At 43.7% G+C, this 20389-nt stretch overlaps 2 protein-coding genes across 2 annotated transcripts; one reads left to right on the top strand and one right to left on the bottom strand.

Moving 5' to 3' along the window:
* Positions 1-340: 340 nt before the first annotated feature.
* On the bottom strand, positions 341-4991 carry tacc3 (transforming, acidic coiled-coil containing protein 3; the record flags this gene model as incomplete). The annotated part of the gene is made up of 16 exons (XM_080011963.1): positions 341-623; positions 721-841; positions 926-1032; positions 1129-1289; positions 1423-1466; positions 1553-1620; positions 1810-1959; positions 2040-2115; positions 2373-2503; positions 2603-2661; positions 2747-2882; positions 2983-3019; positions 3131-4271; positions 4355-4401; positions 4488-4615; positions 4827-4991. 16 exons carry the CDS (start codon positions 4989-4991, stop codon positions 558-560), a joined length of 2637 nt encoding a protein of 878 aa, XP_079868089.1. The 3' UTR covers positions 341-557.
* A 2453-nt stretch (positions 4992-7444) lies between these two features.
* kif15 (kinesin family member 15) lies at positions 7445-20287 on the top strand. The gene is made up of 35 exons (XM_080011956.1): positions 7445-7549; positions 7633-7663; positions 8517-8703; positions 8813-8889; positions 8988-9025; positions 9105-9202; positions 9319-9498; positions 9599-9808; positions 9903-10028; positions 10401-10523; positions 10616-10769; positions 11506-11597; positions 11699-11905; positions 12373-12547; positions 13059-13200; positions 13683-13824; positions 13936-14112; positions 14216-14344; positions 14662-14767; positions 15121-15286; positions 15987-16137; positions 16227-16312; positions 16433-16511; positions 16621-16707; positions 16907-17011; positions 17116-17238; positions 17589-17735; positions 17842-17937; positions 18063-18227; positions 18599-18702; positions 18793-18859; positions 18962-18999; positions 19170-19302; positions 19591-19722; positions 19819-20287. Exons 1-35 carry the CDS (start codon positions 7531-7533, stop codon positions 19867-19869), a joined length of 4143 nt encoding a protein of 1380 aa, XP_079868082.1. The 5' UTR covers positions 7445-7530; the 3' UTR covers positions 19870-20287.
* The last annotated feature ends 102 nt before the right edge of the window (positions 20288-20389 follow it).

Genomic DNA, 20389 nt, shown 5'->3' with positions numbered 1-20389 from the left:
ATGCAGAAGCAGTGTGCATTTAATGACATAAAAAAAATCAGATGTGAAAGATAATATCTTTAATATATGATTCATTGAAGGGTTTTGTAAATTGATAAAGAATCTGAATATGAAGGTTGTTTTGCATAATTCTTTGTTTTAGAAGTGTACGCTCTCAAAGAAAATGCCAGGCCCCCAGGGCAGCATCAGGTTAGAAATGTGGCCCCCAGCAGAATGCAGTTGAATGGCCCTGCTCTGGAGCCCCCCCCCACAGAGACTGACTGACAACACCGCCCCCATGTGGTCATACAAAGTAAACAACTTACCACAAAAGGTAAAATGGTTTGTAAAACATCTTTATTATACAGTATTAGTGACAGACACACAAAGACATATGAAACAACTGAATGCAAGGTATTATAGAAGCGAAAAGTTATTTTTTTTTAAGTGCTAGGTCTTCAATCAAGAGCCTTAGCTATATTTACAAATCAAGTTTTCAGTGACATTATTCAAGAGGTTATGTCTAAGCTATTCTGTATGACAGGAATTAAAACCACTACAGAAATAACCTGACATACTCAGCCCTTCTGAACATTGGCAATGAGTTCATCGCAAAGGTTAGTAAGTTCTTCAGCTTCCTTTACCTGGGAGAGGAGAGACGGGAACAACAGAAAAAGCCAATTTTAAGTGTCATTGCAGCGGAGCTTCAGACCGAGTCTAGCACTTTAATGTCAGACTTACTTTCTGGGCGAGGCTCTTCTCCAGAGACACCACCTTCAGCTGCTCCTTGCGCAGCTGAGCTTGGAGTGCCGCTGCCTCCCCCTTGAGCTTTGTCCGAACCTCCCAAATTTGTTCATTTGCCCTGGACACGATACAAGCAAACTTTAGCACAAACTGAGCACACGCCCAAAAATGTTCCAAGAAGGGTTGTTGGTGAATTTCTTACTTGGCCATTTTCTCCTCAGCGTGAGCTTTCAGGGTCAGGTAGCGCTGCTCCTCCTTCTTGATCCTCACCAAGTATTCCTGAGCGTACGCTTTCAAAATCTCTTCATTCTGAGTCACACAAAACAAAACCATTTTCAGAACTCGGGGGGGGGAAACATCATACGATCAAAACGCTCAGGGCGGCAGGGGTTTGCTGATGCCGACCTTTTTGTAGGCCTCGATGCACTCCTTCTGCTTCTCCAGTCGTTTGAAGAGGTCGGAGAAAGACCTCTCCATGGCGTTCAGGTCCATGGACACCTGCTCCTTCTCCAGCAGGGCCTCGTCCAGCTTCTTCTGGGCCGTCTCCCGCTCCGTCGCTTGATCAGCTGAGAAACCGCGACAAAACAGAGGAATTACTCCCCCCTCTCAGCAGTACTGGTGTGTCTCGATAAAAAAATTCTGCGACTCCGGGGAACAATTTGACGCTGTGACCAAAGTGCGACATTTATGTCAACTTACCAAAAATCCTTCTAATTGTGAGCTCAAATTCAGAGATGACTTTCCTATAGAAACAGGTATGTGCATTAGTTAAATGGCAAATAGAGCACATAGATAATAGACTATAAGACCGAAACAATGCGCAGCTTACCTCATTTCCTGGCCTTCCTCATACAGCGTGTCATATTTTGCAGTTAACTGCTCTTCTTTTATATTTGCCTTTTTTGAGAAAATCAAAAGAGAAATTTAAGCAGAGCCTAAATTAAGGTAAACGTTGTAGAACAGGTTATTAGTTGGGTTGCAGGCAAAGAAAATGCACCAAATTATTTTTACATTATGACATTTTCTTTTCTCAATTGACACAGAACCGAAAACAAAAAGATACTTAAAAGAGTTTGTTTCATCTACCTCCGCCCGGATCCTGGCAATGGCTGCATCCATGTCTTTCTGGCTGTATTTGAGAACTTCAATGATTGCCTCTTCTGTGCTTGCTGGCTGACAGAAATTGGGAACTAGACTCTTAAGCATTGGAGAATCCTGGATGAGAGGAACCACAGTCTGAAGAAAAGAAAATAAGAAGGTTTACCATGAAACCATTCATCTTAACCCTGAAAAAAAGACCCTATTACTAGACTTACGGCTGCTGTGGCATCATCGAAAAGTTTGAAGTTGTCCATTTTTGCCTCATTTACTGGGGTTTGCAGAGCTCCCATACTAATGTGAAAAAGGTACAGGGTTAGGTATCTATAATAGCACACACACACACACACACACACACACACACACACACACACACACACACACACACACACACACACACACACACACACACACACACACACACACACACACACACACACACACACACACACACACACACTTTTGCAGCCTACATTGTATTGCATACTCAAGGCACTTGGAAGGTTAACCATTCAAATTCAATGCAGACATGATATGTAAAAGCAACGTACCGCGAAGACAGTGTGGACGGCCGAGGGAGGGGGTTCTGAGCAGAGGGCGCTCCCAATTTCTTAGGACTTTCTCTCAGGAGGGGGTCAAATTTAAGGTAAAGGGACTGTTTTCTTAAGGCCGACTCTTTGAACTGATAAGGAAAGACAGAATGAGTCATACAGCAGCCATACAATGTATAAAGTTGAAAGTAAGTAAGTATATACAGTACACAAAATTAAAAAAACCTCACATTGCTGCATCCAAACTGCTCCAGGTAGTCCATTTGTCCATCAAAGTCACTTGACAAGACTAAAGGAGGAGCGGGGTGTCAACAAGCAAGTAGCAATAACTAAAGCTTAGACGTTAATTTCACCATAGATGTGTAAAAACGTACATGTTGTTCCAGGGACAAACTCTTCGTTAGTTTCTACAAGAACAGTCTGACTTAGTTCAACGGGTCCAGGAGGATGTTGCACAGTTTCATGTTCAATTCCCGGGTCCGGGTTAGCCTCATCTTGGGAAATTATATTCTACAGTGAAAGAAAATATTTTTCATTAACACACACAAGAGAGAGAGAGAGAGAGAGAGAGAGCGAGAGAGCGAGAGAGAGAATAATAATTTCATCTTACATCCACAGGATTGGCGTTTGGGACATCAACTCCAGCACTACAGAATTTAAAAATACATAGGAGGATGGAATTTTTCATTTGGGTATAACAAAAGGCATTGAAAAGCAAAACTACAAGTTCACACACCGAGTTAAGAAGGTTAACGTACCACATCGAGAATGCACTGTCATTCGCCAACTGATTGGCGATTGGCTCAGGCGTTGTATTCTTCTTGGGTAGGGGAGGTACTTTGTCCACAGGACTGGATTTCACACCACATTTAGGAAAGTCGCTCACATCTGAACTGATGCCAAAGGGACTAAAGTTCAGATCATTATGACTGTCGATGTCAAACGAGTAGGCGACCTTGGGAACAGGAGCCTCGTCAACATGATTGACCACAGTCTTGACAGGCGGTTTGGGTGAACGACTGTCCTTCTCAGGGACTGGATTCTTCTCTGTAGATTTCCTGGGTGGCCTCCTGCCAAACTTCTTGGGTGGTGGCTTACCCTTTGCCTGGGCTCCATCATCAAAATTAAACTCGAGTCTGACCGGTCCTTCCTCATGGGGGGGAACTACAGGGTTGGCTGGAAAGTTGGTGTTTGTAGAATTTGGGGCATCACTGGAAATGGGCGCCACGGTGGCTATTGGCTTCGCTTCAGGGTTGAGTGGCGCCTCTTGAACTGCCTCGAGTGCATCGGCAATATTTTCAGACTCCGACCCCTTTATTAGAAATGCCTTGACGGGACGCTCATTGCATCCCGGTTTCTTGTTGGGGACAGGGGAATTCTCCATTTTTGACCCTTTGGGTTGGAAGGGGTTGATACAATCATGGTTGTCAAAATCCAAAGTGTACGTGCCTTTGGGTGGAAGAGGAGCATCCTCTACAGAAACACAAGCGTCACCCCCATCAACACTCAACGACATGGCAGCAGGTGGCTCTTCATCAGGTAGAGCGATGGAGGAGTCTTCCTCAACAAATGTTGTCTTCGCCACTGTGACCACACTGCTATCTGTCGAGCATATATCTGCGGAGACGTCGGCCAAGAAGTTTTCCACCGAAGGGCTGAATGGAAGGGTCTTGTCCAGGGCTGATTCCCTTTTTGTAGGATCGTCCATTTGCTTCTCCGGTTCAGTATGTTGAGGCTCATTTGGATTGAGAGAAACGTCTTCGCCGGCGGACCTCATCGGAGACAAGATCATCCGAGAAGATTGCTGAAATGGATTGATGGCCTCGAGGTTGTCAAAATCCAGCTGATAACCACCTTTGCTCTGGATGGGCATATCGTCACCGGGATAAGATGACACTTCTGTGGACGAATTGAGCTTAGAATTAGTATTTTCTCAAAGTTTTGAAAACAAGTGAGTTGCGTTAAGGAATGACTGGATTTACCAGCTTTTGGCCTGTCTAGCGGCACACTGCACTCCAGAGACAACATGCTGTGTGGACACACAAAATCTTGTTATTCACATGAACGAGTATTTAATAGCCATCAAATTGCAGCAGGGGAAACTTGCGTATTTACTTTGTATTATCTAAGTGTAAGGTCTCCATGGCCTTCGTACACTCGTATAGGCTTGACATCTTGACAGACTTGGAGGGAGACACCATCCTCTTGGTGACCGGATCTCTTATTGGGGTCTGAAAACAAACCTACAAACAAATAAAGCATTATTGTTAGCTTATAAAGTAGAGAAGTACCAATTATAGTTAAGAAAAGCATGTCTAGATTTAAAAGCGGCCGCTCCTTTCAGCTTTAAAACAGTCCTTCAATAATTTATGTATTCATTTCCTGGTGTGTTAGTTGAGTAGCGTGTGGGCAGAACCAGGATTTATTATTCAAACCGATCCGGTGTGTGTGTACCTTGGACCCTTTTGCCACAGTCTTGTTGGGCAAGTTCTCTGTCTGGCGCAGGATAGAGGGCCTCCCCGTTGGCTGTTCCAGCGCAAAAATGTCTTCGCTTGAAGTTCTGCGCTTTCCTCCTGGGCAGACCCCGCGATTCTCATCATTCACAGGGAGGGAGCTCATCCTGTGTGAAGACAAAAAGCAAGAGACTGGGGTTAACCTCTTGACTGGAAGCAGGGAGCAGGGCGGCTGTCTTCCAAACAACTGAGCATATTGATAAAAACACTGGAGGCCGTTTGAGACGGCGGTGAAACCCCTGCGTCACCAAGGCAGCGCCATGTGCCTGTAGTTTGGTTATATTATATTATATATATATATATATATATATATATATATATATATATATATATATATATATATATATAAACCCAGGGTAGATAGAAATTTAGAAAATTAAGGCCTCATTTAATCTAATTTAAATACAGACATATACCCTGAATTACAGGGTCTACAAAATGCATATTACACTTAAAAAAAATACACCTATTGGAATTGCTGTAACATCACCATTTCCCCCCCGGAGACGATTAAGGTATCTGTGTTCGTTGTGCATTTCCTCCGGCTTTTAAAAACATGTGTACTTCAAATTGGATATCAACATTTTGAACGACATTAGCGAGGGCGGCTATTCTGTTTAATTGTAAACGCTTGACCAGCCGGCGCTTCAGCCAGTCCTCACAACAAAAGCGTGCAGCGCCATGACCGTCGTAACTAGCGTCCGCGACGAACGAGAACAGTCGTTCAACTAACACGTCGGAAATGTCAATCCACAGGTGGCCGGACAACGTGGGGTTCACGTTCGAGACACCTACCTCAAAATAAAGAGTTGTATTTCGCTAAAATGCGTCGGGTCGTCGGCGCAGAAGACAGCGCGCAGCAGCGTCCATAAGGCGACTTTTGAAAAAGCCCTCCTCGCCCGGCGAACGACGGTTTCAAATTTAAAAGACTTGAAACGGACCAATGGAACCGCCAGAGTGCTCACGGGAAACCCACCCACCCTGTTAAACAGCCAATCGGGTTGCGGGACGGATGTGACATAAACGACAGGGGCGGTATCTCGTGCCGGATTTGCGGTTGACGTCGTAAACACGGGAAAAATGTCTTGGCAAAGTGTCCGATGGGCCGGACATTTAAGTCCGAATTCGAATTCGGAATTTCGGTGGCAGATCGCTCGGGTCCGGAATGCCAGATCTGACGTCACAGTGGCGGCACACGCCGCTATCGACGAACATCCCTTTGCGTGGATTCATACCTAAGAAAAAGACTAATTTCGATCGAAACTAGTTTCTGGGGGGTGTCAACGTGCGTTGTGTAGCTTGGAGAAATGGCAATGTGCCGAACGAGCACTATGTTATTGCTAAGGAGAGGCAGCGGGACACATTTAGCTCGGAAGTGGGGGCTACAAACTCGGATCCACCGACTTCCGGGCGCCAGTGGAACGCAGCAGCTTTCACGACACGTGACGACAACGAAAGACGCGTTCTGTTCGATTCAAACGTAACAAGCCTCCTGTAAATCACTGGAAATGGGCTTTGTTTCTGTAAGCAGCAGCATTCAAACCAGGGAATGGACCAGCCAATCAAATAAACATCTGTATACCACAACGTAATAAACTAGATATTTGACATCATTTTTGAACTGGTTGTGTATACATAATATACGTACATAATACATACATGTTTATGTTGCTGTTGCTATCGTGCTAATGTGTATTTTTTCTATTGCGGAGACCTTGGAATTTTCCCTTTATCATTTGACTGCAACGCACTTGTGGAATGATTCCATGTGACAAAGATCGTTGGGTTTGCATTGTTTTGAACGTGAATGTGTTCGTAATGTCGCACGCGATAATTGTAATTTCAACATTGCAACAATCGCATGCAATACATATTCAATTATATATGTTGGAATATTGTCATATTTCAAACACTGTGACGACTGGGGCGCACAGCAGCCTTTGCCGGGTATTCTCAACCTCTTTCATATCAAGGGCTCAATGTTTAAGGATCATTGGAGACAATACTTATTATTATTATGATACCTCTACTACTACTGATAGTAATGATGATATGCGTATTAGTATTGTTGGTTATTAATAACAACTTCTACTCTATGAGGTAAGTACTGGAGGTAAGTTAAGGTAAGTTTCATTTAGGAGGATTTAAATGTGCATTTAATACAACACAAAACATTTAATTATATGATATAATTATAGAACCCAGAATCGCGATTGCGGCGCCGCCCCTTGCGGCCGCCTGCGCGAGCAGCTCGTGTCGATTACGCACATTTTAGTCTTTTTTAGTCGTTTTTAGTTCGTGTTTTTACAGCTTATAGAGCTGTTTCACTGCTCACTGTGCGTAATCACCGGGTGTCACGACATTTCACTGCATATATGTATGACCATATATATAAGTATGTGAACAAATATTATTATTGTTATTATTATTATTGTTATTGTTATTATTATTATTATTATTATGGCCGGTAGGTGCCAGCACTGACTCTCTAAGGCAGAAAAGCCCACACCCGAGTAAAACGATGTCTCCGCCCCCCGTCTCCGCTGCCCGCCAATTTCCAAAGGACGTAAACACCGTGGAAGCGCCGCTGCCGACGTGGTTTTACGAAGCGGCATGTCGTGAGGACACGGGGGTCAACTGTCAACATGTCCGCCAACGCGAAAGGTAGGTCGTGTAAATACTCGGATGATGCTGATGATTTTTAGTTACCGCTTATTGATCACACTAACAGTCCGTTCTGCCAACAGGATGTGGAGATACGACGCTGCTTGCTGCCAGGTACCGTGATCATAATGAGCACACTGTGGATTCAGGTCAATGCATAGAGTCAACTATTTATTGACTTATGGCTCAATCCATGTGTTCGACCAAGTATCATTTCACATACAAGGAAATTATCTCGGTCATCATTACCGCACAGACAATTCGCGTAAAAAGTGTAGCAGTCAAAAAAACCCAATAATCAGGATAACGGGGATGGTAGCTCAGGAGGTAGAGCTGGTGGTCTAGTGATCCAAAGGTCGCTGGTTCGATCCCAGGCTCCTCCTGCTAGCATGCTGTAGTGTCCTTGAGCAAGACACTTAACCCCTCATTGCTCCTGATGGCTGCGTCCGTCGGTGTTTGAACAATTGTAAGTCGCTTTGGATAAAAGCGTCTGCTAAATGTAAAAAATGTAAATGTAAATAAATGAAATAAAAATGTCGTTGCAGGGGCTAACTGGTAGAATGATTGGTAGTGTTGGCTGCCGGTATAAATATTGATAGGATCTTTCTGTACAGGATGAATACATGTAGATATGTATTGATAAATTTGCAGGATGAATAAATACGTATACAATAATACGGGCATAGAGAACATTGGATGAATACGTGTAAATTATAACAATGTTATGTCCTTAATTATTACAATGTGTTACAGTACTTACAATACTCATCTGTATAAGTATTGCTATCGTCTTTTCTTCACATTAATTGTGCAAAGCTGACTGTTTATGTTCATACCTACGTTATTTATGTATGACAAACTTGAGTGGATACAACTGGAGAAACCGAGCTGCTGTTTGCTACCTGTGGTTGTTGTCAACTTTCTCACGTCACTCAAACTTGCGTTTTGTCGTCCGATGGACGCACAGCGGTGACAATGATTCCATCAAAGTGTTCGTGCGGGTGCGACCTCTGACCCACGGCACTGGATTGATGACGGATGGAGATCAGAATCTGTGTCTCAGCGTCACCTCGCCCAACACCATTCGCTTGCACTGCAAGCCAGAACCGAGGACGTTTACTTACGACCATGTCGCCGACATGGATATATCTCAGGTTGGTACTCGGCACTTTAGACCCAAAGCACAACTTAAAAATGTGTAGGAAAACCTGCTCGATCAAAATAATGCTGAGTCAATTTGTTTTTTCTCCTCATGGTCACCAGGACACTGTATTTGCCACCGTGGCCAAGAATATTGTGGAGTCTTGCATGAATGGATACAACGGCACCATTTTTGCCTAGTGAGTAGCGGTTTATATTCTTTCACAAAGTATTAGAAACATTATTTTGTGGTGTATACATCCAATTATCTCGTGCGACTCTTTCTTTGCGTCCCCAGCGGACAAACAGGATCCGGGAAAACGTTCACAATGCTTGGTGAGACCTTATATCACATCCATTCATATGAAACGTCTGGTAATGAAGGCGCTGCGCTGACACTGTTTTCCCCCGGAAGGTCCGTCTGACTTTGATAACTTCACGGATGAGCTCCGGGGGGTAATCCCTCGAAGCTTCGAGTACCTCTTTTTTCTCATCAACAGAGAGGTGGGAAGGGTGAGAGATGGCTGAACTACTACTGCACCTCCAACCGCCATGGCAAATCAAATTGGTTTCACTATAGAACGTTCTACGTCTGTGACGCTCAGCGTTGTGTCGTTTCTTTTTGGCAGTCTGACAAGTCCAAGAGCTTCCTCTGCAAATGCTCCTTCATCGAGATCTACAACGAACAGATCTACGACCTCCTGGACAGCGCCTCGGCGAGCCTTTTCCTCCGGGAGAACATCAAGAAGGGCGTGTTCGTCGAGGGCGCCGTGGAGAAGTTCGTCACCTCTGCCGCCGAGGCCTATCAGGTAAGAAGTCAGCGCACACGACGGGATTCGCTCCGAGTCATTGAAAGCCGCTGAAACACATCCCACCGCTGGGTCCCGTGGTTCCTCTTCGCTCGCCCAGGTGCTGTCCATGGGCTGGCGCAACCGCAGGGTGGCCTCCACGTCGATGAACCGGGAGTCGTCGAGGTCGCACGCGGTGTTCACCATGGCCCTGGAATCCAAGGAGTCCGTCAACGAGGTGGTGAACATCCGGACCTCGCAGCTCAACCTGGTGGATCTGGCGGGGTCCGAGAGGCAGAGAGACACGCATACGGAAGGTTCCAGGCTCAAGGTGAAACGGCTTCCCGGGTTGTCCGGTTTACACCAGACGGTCTTTACCTGTGGCGGCGCTGCGTAACCCCTTCTCCTCCTTTCTCCGGCTGCAGGAGGCCAGCAGCATCAACCGCTCCCTCATGTGTCTCGGTCAGGTGATCATGGCGCTGGTGGACGTGTCCAATGGGAAAAACAGACACATCTGCTACAGGGATTCTAAACTCACATTCCTGCTCAGGGTCTGTACACTCTTTTATACACCCCCCTTTAATGTCCTCCCCCCACAGGTTAATGCTATTTTCGTCAAAATAAATCTTATATTATTATAACCAATCCTGAAAATTAGAGCGTCAGCTAACAATGTACACTATGTTTCAACATAATGGAATGGAACAGTGTCCTTAAAAATCAAAACACCACTAACAAATATAACCAGTAGTGGCATTTTAACTCTGATAAAATGGTGTATTTGAGAAGATTAATTATTTGAACATTATTTTTCATTATTATTGTTATTATTTTTTATTATTATTTGAACCAGGAAAAGCCTGATTTCATGATGACAAAAATCTTGATTGACCATTCTGTATTCCATCATTCCGCTGTTTCAGGACTCCCTCGGAGGTAATGCCAAGACATATATCATAGCCAACGTGCATCCGGGCTCAAAGTGTTTCGGAGAAACGCTGTCCACTTTGCAGTTTGCTCAGAGGGCAAAGTTGATCAAGAATAAGGTCGGTATCGCCGCACGGCGACGAACGTATGGTCACCGGGCGGGGCGTGCGCATCACCGCGCTCATTGCTGCACTGTTGCTCGCCTTCACAGGCCATGATCAACGAGGACACGCAGGGAAACGTGAGGCAGCTGCAGGCGGAGGTGAAGAAGCTGAAGGAGCAGCTCGCACAGGCCCTCTCCTCACAGGCTCCCGCGCTGCACGGGGGGAGGGATGCGGCGCCTGGAGGACCGCAGCCCCCCATGAGTAGGACTGTTTTCATACTTGTATCCACCTCGTTTCACATCGTCACACATTTTACATTGTCCCTGATGATGGCTCACATTTTTATATTTTTAATAGAGTCTCTGTTACATTTGTTTGTTTTTTTGTTAGTTTGTTAGTTTGTTTATCTATTTATTTATTTATTTATTCATTCATTCATTCATTCATTCATTCATTCATTTATTTATTTATTTATTCATCCATTTATTTATTTATCTATCTATCTATCTATTTATTTTTATTCATCATGATTTTTTATTTATTTACCCCCCCCCCTTTTTTTTTACACTATGGTGAGAAAACTACCTAAAAATGGCAGCATGGCAACTACACATTTTCAAATAGACTTAACAGACATAAATACAATACAAACACAATCAAGTTATTTGATCCGTTTTCATCTTCCCAAAAAATATAGAGACAATATTGAAAAATAAACAAACTTTGAGCTGTCATCAGGAAAATGTAATGGAGGTAATGTGTGTTCAGTAAAGAAGTTGTAAACAAGCTGAAGCTCGATTTGACCCATGGCCCAGATCCGTTTTTGAGTAAAATATGCTCTTTGTTCGCTTGTCTGTTTCTTTGTTATTTTGTTCTTACAATAACATGTCCTTTTAAATCACACCCCTTCCACTGCAAATGTCTTTTTAGGATTAGTATTTTACCTTTATTGTGGATTTCACTGCGCTTTCATTTTTTTGGAACCTCTTCTCACCAGGTTCATCAACCGAAGTGAGCCCTGGTGTCTCGTACAAGACCAAGTTCCTTGAGGCTGTTCGTCTCTGGAGGAAGCGTGAAGATGAGAAGAGGGTATTTGGAGGATTTATGTATTCAATCACTTTTATCATCACCGATTTTGCCATTCGAATGCCCAGACGAGCTCGGTGAAACGCTTTGACCTTGCACTTCAGGTGCTCCTGCAGAGGGTGGCGCAGCTCGAGGAGGCCTGGGCTCAGAAAGAGAAATTCATCCACTCCAGTCGCATGATCGTCAAGTTTCGAGAGGACCACATCTCTCGCTTGGAGAAGAAGCTCAAGGGAGGGCAGGTCTCGCCAGACAAGGAGAGTGAAGCACTGGTCGATCAACTCAAGGCGGAGATCAACATCCTTAGAGATCAGGTGTGACGTGGGATTTTTGCATGAACGCTTTCGGAGCCTACGCTGATGACTGCAGTTCTATCTGAAATATGTGGCCAGGCAATAAATCAATATTATTGTTCATTGACTTTCAGTGGTACCGTGTTGTTAGGCCTCATTCGCTAATGATGTGCCGTGCTTAAACCAAACGTTTTAAGGCAAATTCTGGGATTCGTCAATATGTATTTTTTAATGTTTTTATTTTTATTTTTTATTTACGGTGGCCTGGGCCTATTGATAATGACCGACTCGTACAAATTTCTAGGACTATCAATTGGTGAAGTTGTACATGCAGTTGTTGACAATAGTATATTAACCTTCGCACAATGGCATATAACCTCTTCTATTTAGGATCGCTAGATGTCACTAATAGCATATCTGCTCTCATTTAACATGCACGCAAGCACCGATAAATATATATGCATACAAATGTACCACTTCCCTTTCAGGTAGAACACCACCCAAAGATGACCCGCTATGCAGCGGAAAACTACAGCCTGCGGGAGGAGAACCGGCAGCTCCGGTCCCTCGAGTCGATGAGGGAGGCGGAGGCCGCGGGCCTGGCTGCTGCCGAGCTGGAGGAGGCCTTCCAGAGGGTTGTGGCGACCCAAAAGCCCACAGAGGGTAAGGGCTACGGAGGGTAATGTTTTTTGTATAGGAATGTATGCCAGTAATGTTTTTACCCTCGCAATGATATTTCATAGATAATTATTATTATTATTATTTTTTTTTTTTTAAGAATTGAATTGCAGCATATATGATAAAGTATCAAAGGAAAACCCTGCTATCTTTTCACTTAAACCTTATTTTTCTATCATTGGGAGTCAACCCGAGAGATTGCCATCCGAGTCTTTTTGTTTCTTTCACCTCCCAATGATCTAAATATAGTTTAGGATAAGAAATACCAGTTTTCCTTTAAGATGTACGGTATAGGTAATTGGGGTGGATTATTTTGACAACAAACTTATTTTGAGGAAATAAAAATAACAAGACGAAATAAGTGACATTTCAAAAGCCAAAAGCGGTGACATTCTGTAACACGGCGAAAATTTGATATTTACCGTTACATTGGCATTATTGCAGAGGCCTAGTAAGGCCAAAAAACATTTGACATTTTGAGTATTTTTTCCCGCAGCCCGGCCGATCTACTCGACGCCCGTGACTGCCGAAAATGTCTCATCCATTTCCACGGAAATGCTGAAAGCTCAGCTGCTCCAGAAGCAGTCGGAACTCACCGACACCATTCAGGCCTTCGAGGAGTACAAGGAGGTCACCAAGTAAGCCAGTTCCTCCATAGTGGTGGCTTCATAACCTTCTCTCATTTATGGTTGAAAAGTCAAATAAACATTGGATGTTTACTTATCCCACATTAAAATAAAGGCTCATTCACAATATATTGACTCAGTGATCAAAAAGTGAACCGACAAAAATAGTATAGATATTTAATTCGAGTAGATTGGATAATGCAAAATGCAATGCTAGAAAAGCATATCTTGTTAATCTATCCTAAAATATGATCAACTCAGGCCTTTTTGTTATTATCATCACCATTGTTATTCCTGTTTTGGCAGCCATTGCAAATCCTTACCTTCTTTGTTCTTTCAGTTTATCTTAAATCTTAATTGAAATTTTCTCTGCCGAGCTCATATTTTTATTTATATTTCATTATATTATATATATTTTTTATATTATATTTCATGTATTTATTATTATTTAGAGAGCTCATATTATGGATTTTGTTCTGTTCTGTACGTTCCAGGAAACGCGTGGCTGAGTTGGAGTCCGAGAAAAGGTACCTCGACAAGTCCAACAGGCACCTGGAGAACATCTTGGAAGCAACAAACGCTCACAAGAAACAAGAAGTCTCGCAACTGAACAAAATCCACGTCGAAACCATCAAGGTGAGGGGGAAGCCCCTTTTAGGAATTGTTTTCGTTCACCGTTTCCCGCGCCAGAGCGCTCTTCTGATCCCGAAATGTGCACGCGGACGCCAACGACGTCACTCGTTTTAGATCCTCACCACCCCGACAAAGGCCTACAACCTGTGGTCTCGGGCGGAGCTGCTGTCCAGCCCCGAGCACCTCAACGGCGGAAATGATCCGATGGACGACATCCGGATCGAGCAGCCTCCGATGGAGATGGCGGAGGTGGCCTGCAACGCCCTGACCGCGGAACTGGGACAAGTGCAGGTGAAGCGGTCATGTGGATCAACCTACAGCTAGTCCAGTATTACCTGTATTTGGAATCTGGTGAACCCTAAAATCCTGTTTTTCCTGCCCCACCCCCCCCCAGGAGCAAGCTAACCGTGTCCAGACCCAGCTGCACGAGGAGGAGATGAAGTGCAGCAAACTGTCGCAGCAGGTGACCATGCTCGAGGAGCAGCTGGCCCTGATGTCACAGGAGTCCCAGCGCAAGGACGAGGTGGGGCGTTGAAATGTGCATGCGCAGAAATTGTCGAGCGCGTGGAAATATTTATGATGTGAACTTACGCTTGGAATTGGTGTTATTTACATGGTTGTATTGAATCGAAGAAAGGAAAAACGTAAACGGCAATGGGCCAGTGTCTAGAATCATCTATTTCATAACCCACTCTATTTCTACCTAATGCTTACCTATGCCCTGCACCAAATATAGCCTTCATACTGTATGTCTGAAATACATAATAAAAAAAAAACAATCAAACAGGAAAACAGCAGAAAAATCTTTTTTTTATTTTTATTTTTGGGTTGTTTGTGCAGCTAAATTCCACCGAGAAAGCAAACAGGAGCACAATGCAGCTTAACCTTGAAGAGACCGTCAACAACCTGCAGCAGTCCCTGCAGTCAGAACAACAAGCTGGGGAAGGTACGATGCTCACGTCTTCCCCTGCTGTCTTATGGAAATTCACTTTTGTTCTGTCTGGTAGTTGGAGACACACATCACATCACATCGCCACATCATTTTATTATTATTTTTTTTTTTTAACAGCTCGTATCATTTCAGAATCCTAAAGTTGAGGTGTTTGGTTGATACTTTTAATGAACAAGTGTTATCTTTGTGGTCTTCAGAACACATCAAACAAATCACGTACCACTAAATGACATCTCTTTACTCTTATGCCCGTCAGCTTCTCTTTATGCGCTTTTATTACTCCTGCGGCGCAATTCAGTGTCAAAAACGACCCAAGGACCCATCTTGCCTTCCCTCCAATCGCCCAGTTCTACGCAGTGAGACCCGCGACCTGCGCCTGGTGCTGCAGTCGTCCGACAGGGAGCTCGCCGCCGTGAAGAGGGAGCTGAGGGACGGCCAGGAGGAGCAGCAGCGGGAGACGAGCCAGCTCTCCAGCACTCTGATCACCACGCAGCTCCAGCTCGACAAAGTCCAGTATGGGCAGGCGCTTGACACTTTTTCCACCGCTTACCCTGCGTTTTGGTTCAGCTGCTCATTTAGATTGGATTCCCCTCCTTGCATGGTGCCGGGTTGCGCATGGGAAGACATGGAAGTGGCAGATGTTATGAGAGGTGTAGCCTAATATAGGTTATGAAGTTTGGTCGGTTTGGTTCGCTAACATAAATACCCACCGAACAGAAAACACGTAATTAAAGTAGTACTAAGATAAAGATAAAATAAGAGAGTAACTTGGAGTAAACCAGAGATCAAGATTAAAAAAAAAAATGTACACATCTATCCATGTTAAATCCTGTGGAGAGATGTGTATATGTGTTTTTATTTTTTTTTTTATCTCCATCTTATCCCCCTTCTTTGACTGTTTTCTGCTAAATCTCCCCCTTGGGATTAATAAAGTTTTATCTTCTCTTCTTATTTAGGCTGGCACTTAATAAGAAGCAGATCATTTTTCGGACAATGTATTTTTGTTATGTATGTGCTCCTCTCTACACTGTTTCCATTGTTGGTGTCCGCCCAACACAGACAATTTTGATGGATTACCACTTTAAATGACGGTTCGTGTGGCGTATTTTCCCTGCGCAGGCTTATCAATTAAGTGAATGGTTTTAACGTTATTGGTGAGGTCAACACCGTTTATTAGTCTTTGCAGAGTCCACACCCTCTGCCTTATTCCCAGGCTGGAGTGGGAGCAGCTCCTGGAGCAGCACAGGACCCTGCAGGACTCTTTCGACCATCTTCAGGCCGAGACCAAGTTTGAGGCTGACCAGGCCCGACAGCAGCTGCAGGAGCGGCAGCAGGAGGCCACTGTTCTTAAAGCCCAGATCGCAGTGAGTGACCTCATCGAGGTTCCTGTTTTCTTAACCCGATGTGCTTTAGCCAAGTCTAGCTGTGGAGATTCATTTTTCATTTATTTTAGGAATTGAACGCCTGCTTGCAAGTGGAGGGGGAACACATCAGCACACTCTCGTCCCAGCTGAGGGAAAACAATGAAAGTGCATCAAAGTGAGTTTTCCTGGAGTATTGTCTATACTCGTCCTTGAGCTATTTTAAAAGGTGTGTGTGTGTGTGCATGTGTGTGTGCGTGTGTGTTGACATTATGTGCCTTGTGTCTATTTCTATCAGAGAACTAATACAGACCGTGGAGCAGAACACACTACTCAAAAAACAAGTTTCTGACCTGTTGGCACAAAATCAACACCAGGTCAGTCATATGCACAGTCTCTGCTCAGATCCATTGCGGTTTTGTGTATTAGTAAATGCAGCGCAATTCCTGAATGTCTCAGATTTTTTTCATTATTTCCCCCCTAAAGGTTTCCAATGTTGCAAATCTCGAGCAAAATCTGACCGCCGCCAACAAAACCATAAGTGGCCTCGAGCAGAAGATTGAGCAGGATAAAGTAAGCCTCCCCGTGTCCTTTCCTCATGTATTCTTTTATTCAAGTTCAAGAGATTATTTGTCACATACGTACATATATGCAGTGAAATGTCATGACACCCGGTGATTACGCACAAGCTCTATAAGCTCGAAAAATACTCTAATGTGCGTAATCGAGTCAAACGGCCTTCCTGAACGCCGGCTCTGCTGTTCTGACGCAGGGCGTGGCGCTGGATCTGATCATCCAAACCAGGGAGCTCCGAAGTGAGCTGAGCCAGAAGGAGCAGAACCTGAGCCAGCTCTCTGGAGACATAAAGGACATCACCGTACTTCTATTTTCTACCCTTTCACACCCCGTCACTCTTGTGGAACTTCTGTGCTCGGGCGGCGTCTCGACAGTGACGTGCTTTCACCTCGTTTGTCCTGCCAGGCCGAGTATAACGCTGTCTGCGGCAACAGGGAGGAGATCAGAGAGCAGAGCTCGAGGTTGCAGACGGAGCTTCAGGACCTTAGGGAAGAAGTGGAGAGAAAGGTGGCGTCCGACCAGATCGAGGTAAAAAAACAAATCAAAATAAAGTCCAGGAGATCTCCTCCTTGGTTAGCACTCCCAACATGTCGCTGGATTTTGACTGAACTGCATTGAAGCGTTCGATTCCATAATCACATGCTTCCAGCCAAATGTGAAGGGAGTTTTAAACCAGTGTTAAATGTCTATCTGATTTAGGTGAGCATTCCATCTGTTGGGTTTGAGGCAAAATAACTGTCTACCCAATTTTTTATGTTCCAATCTTCAATGCAAATATATAGCTCATCTGCAACAGGTAAGCCTATATTTTATGCCACGATTATAGTGGCATAAAATGAAAGACAATTTAATTCTTAATCACCCACGACGGTGTTCAGCTGGAGGTGTTGCAGGAGGAAGTGGTCTACGCCACGGAGGAAGTGGAAAGACTCACCAAGGTGCTGGATGAGCAGAACGCACTCCTGCAGAGCTTTCAGGAACAAACGGTCGAGAAGGAATCCGCCATCCAGAGGCTGCAGGAGAAGGTACATGTTCAGCCCCGAAATACAGACAAGGCACATTCAGTCTTTATTCATATGAGAAAAATAGAAATATATATATATATTTTTTTTAATTTTATTCCCTTGCCAGCTGAAACAACAACAAGAAGCAGTTGAAAAAACTATCCGCAACGGCAGCCCCAACCCCCTGCTGGAGTCATCGACCACACCTAAATCTTTACCTCGGGTAATTAACTCTTCCTCTTGTTAATGGGTCTTAATCTCTTTAAAGAGTGCCTTCAGCACTTATCTATGTTCCTCTCTCTCTCTCTCTTTCTAATTTATTTATTTATTTATTTTCTCTTTCCCCAGACGCCTTGCACCCCAAGAAACTTCAACACCGACCTGAGCCAGGTGCTGGAGTGCCAGGAAAGGGAGCTGGAGAGCCGGCGCTCCTCCATGATGACCATGGAAATTCTCCTCCTGGAGCTGAATGCTGAGAGGACGGCCAAGAACGAGGAAATCCAAAGGCTCAAGGTATTCCTGCTGCCATCACAGCTGCACAATTTAAAGATGCGATCGTTGATGTTTGTTTCAAGTTGACATCTCGTCTCAGCTAATAGTCGAATATTAGTTAAACAAAAATGTTAGTTCGGTATAAACTGCTACAAAATACATGACTATATGGTCTAGTATATAGTATACCCTCAAGACCTTGCTCTCTCTATTAGCCGGCCACTAATAAATCAAGTCAACATACTTTTCTGAGATGAAACAGCGCAAGTTTATTTTTCCAGCTCATTAACACTTGAACAGGACATGGTGGTTAGTTTGGGAGTTCAAGGCTTGTAGAAATAACAATGGTGCTTATGAATTTCATTTTAAATTTTTTTTTTTACCGTCTTCAGACTCAGCTCAACGAGAAGGAGATTGTACGAATGCAAATCCAGGGTCTGCTCGACCAGTTCTACACCAAACACAACAAGCTAGAACAGAGCGGAAACACAGATGGGTCAGATTTGTCATTCCAGTCTTTCTGTCATTAGTGACCTCGCTCACTCTGCTTTATGGTGACTAACTTATTTTGTTCCCTGATCTGCAGTGAGGTGCTGAATGAGGCTGTGAAACAATCCATTCTCAGAGAACTACAGGAAGAGAGGGCAGATAAGGTTTGTCCATGCAATATATGCTGTACAATTAGCTGGTTTTAATTTAGGAGAAATAAAAGCGGTTCATTCTCTGTTAATATTTGATCATTTGACCTTTAACAGAGCAACATAATGCAGAGGCTCTCTGATGCTCAGAAAAAGTAAGCATACGTTTCATATGGGGGAGTCCATCACATATTTCAACATTTTATATAAGAATTTATATAAATTCTCAAGAATTCAAATTTTTGAGCAAAGGCATAGGAAAATAAGAAAGCTTCATCTTTCTTTCTTTCTCTCTCTCTCTCTGTATTTGCTGCTCTGGGTTTAGACTGCAGGCCCACGAGTCGATGTTGGCCCAGTCTCAGGCCAGTGTTCAGGAACTGACCACGGAGCTGACGAACCGCTGCCTGGAGGTTCGAGAGCTGAACCTGAAGGAGCATGAACAGGAGAAACTGCTTAATGTGAGAAGACAACCTTTCTTCGGGCTCCCAAAAATATGCCGCTGAGCATATCATCCGAGGGCTTTGAGGTTATCCTAAAGTCAAAGATAAAGCTTGCAAAATGTTTATTTTAATTTGAAGATAAGACAATGTAATATGCTGATATACATTTGTAGGGATGAGTTAATCATACAATTTTCCCCAATGTTAGTTAAATATTTGTTTTTTTCTTTAGTTTATATATATATATATATATATATATATATATATTTTTTTTTTTAAACCTTTGTTGTTAATCGTGTCCGACAGGAGATTGAGGTTCTCCGCAAACAGGTGGATCACCTGTCGGAAGAGAACGGCAAACTTGTGGGCCACAAGAACCACAAACAAAGAATTGAATACCTGGTGAAGCTGAAGAAGGACAACAGCAAACTTCAGGAGGTAAATGTCGCTGTTTATTGTCTACGGCGGTTTTTCTCTCTAGCACAAGGGGCGTCATTCAGATCACTTCAACCATTTGTTTCTTTTGTCTCGAAGGAAAATGAGAAGCTGCGTTCGGAAATGACGTTAATACGGGACAGCGCCTGAGACTCTCAGCCCAAAGTGATGCGAGTGTATATGCAGCCATGAGTTTTAAAAGACAATGTGGATGGAGGCGGAAGCACGGTTTCTTTGTACATGGCCGTCTGGTGGCGGAACCCAGAACATTCCAATAACGGTTCTCAGGTTAAAGGCATTTTAGTGATCTGCTCCCAGTGAAGAGCCAGTTGGAATTAAAAAAGGTGCTCATATATCCAGTGGAGAAACATTTTAATCATTAACTGTCATTTTGAATGATTTTATTCTTTTTATTTTTTGAACTGTGAATTTAGCATTTACTTGTTAATTTCTTGGGTCTTGTCTTGCTGTCTTGAAGCTCTGATTGGAGACAGATTTTTTTTGTTTTTGCAATTTGACCTCATGCTGTCCTTTTTTAAATATTTAATAAAATCCTTTCTTCTCTTAAGATTGTTTATGCAACCTGATTTGTTTGTATATTTGACATTGAAATATACGATATTAAAACAGTAACAGTTCGGAATGATTATTTAGATGTGTGATTGATGGA

This window comes from Zeus faber (assembly GCF_960531495.2).
Source record: "Zeus faber genome assembly, chromosome: 13".
Lineage (NCBI taxonomy): Eukaryota > Metazoa > Chordata > Actinopteri > Zeiformes > Zeidae > Zeus > Zeus faber.
Note: the sequence above shows the minus strand (reverse complement) of the source record. Positions and strands in the feature narration are given on the sequence as shown.

Bases quoted from the DNA above. Each gene is read 5' to 3' on its own strand.
- kif15 (XM_080011956.1), top strand. The intron at 10,770-11,505 runs GTAGGACTGTTT...TCTTCTCACCAG, and splicing joins AGGACCGCAGCCCCCCATGA to GTTCATCAACCGAAGTGAGC. The intron at 18,860-18,961 runs GTTTGTCCATGC...GACCTTTAACAG, and splicing joins AGGAAGAGAGGGCAGATAAG to AGCAACATAATGCAGAGGCT.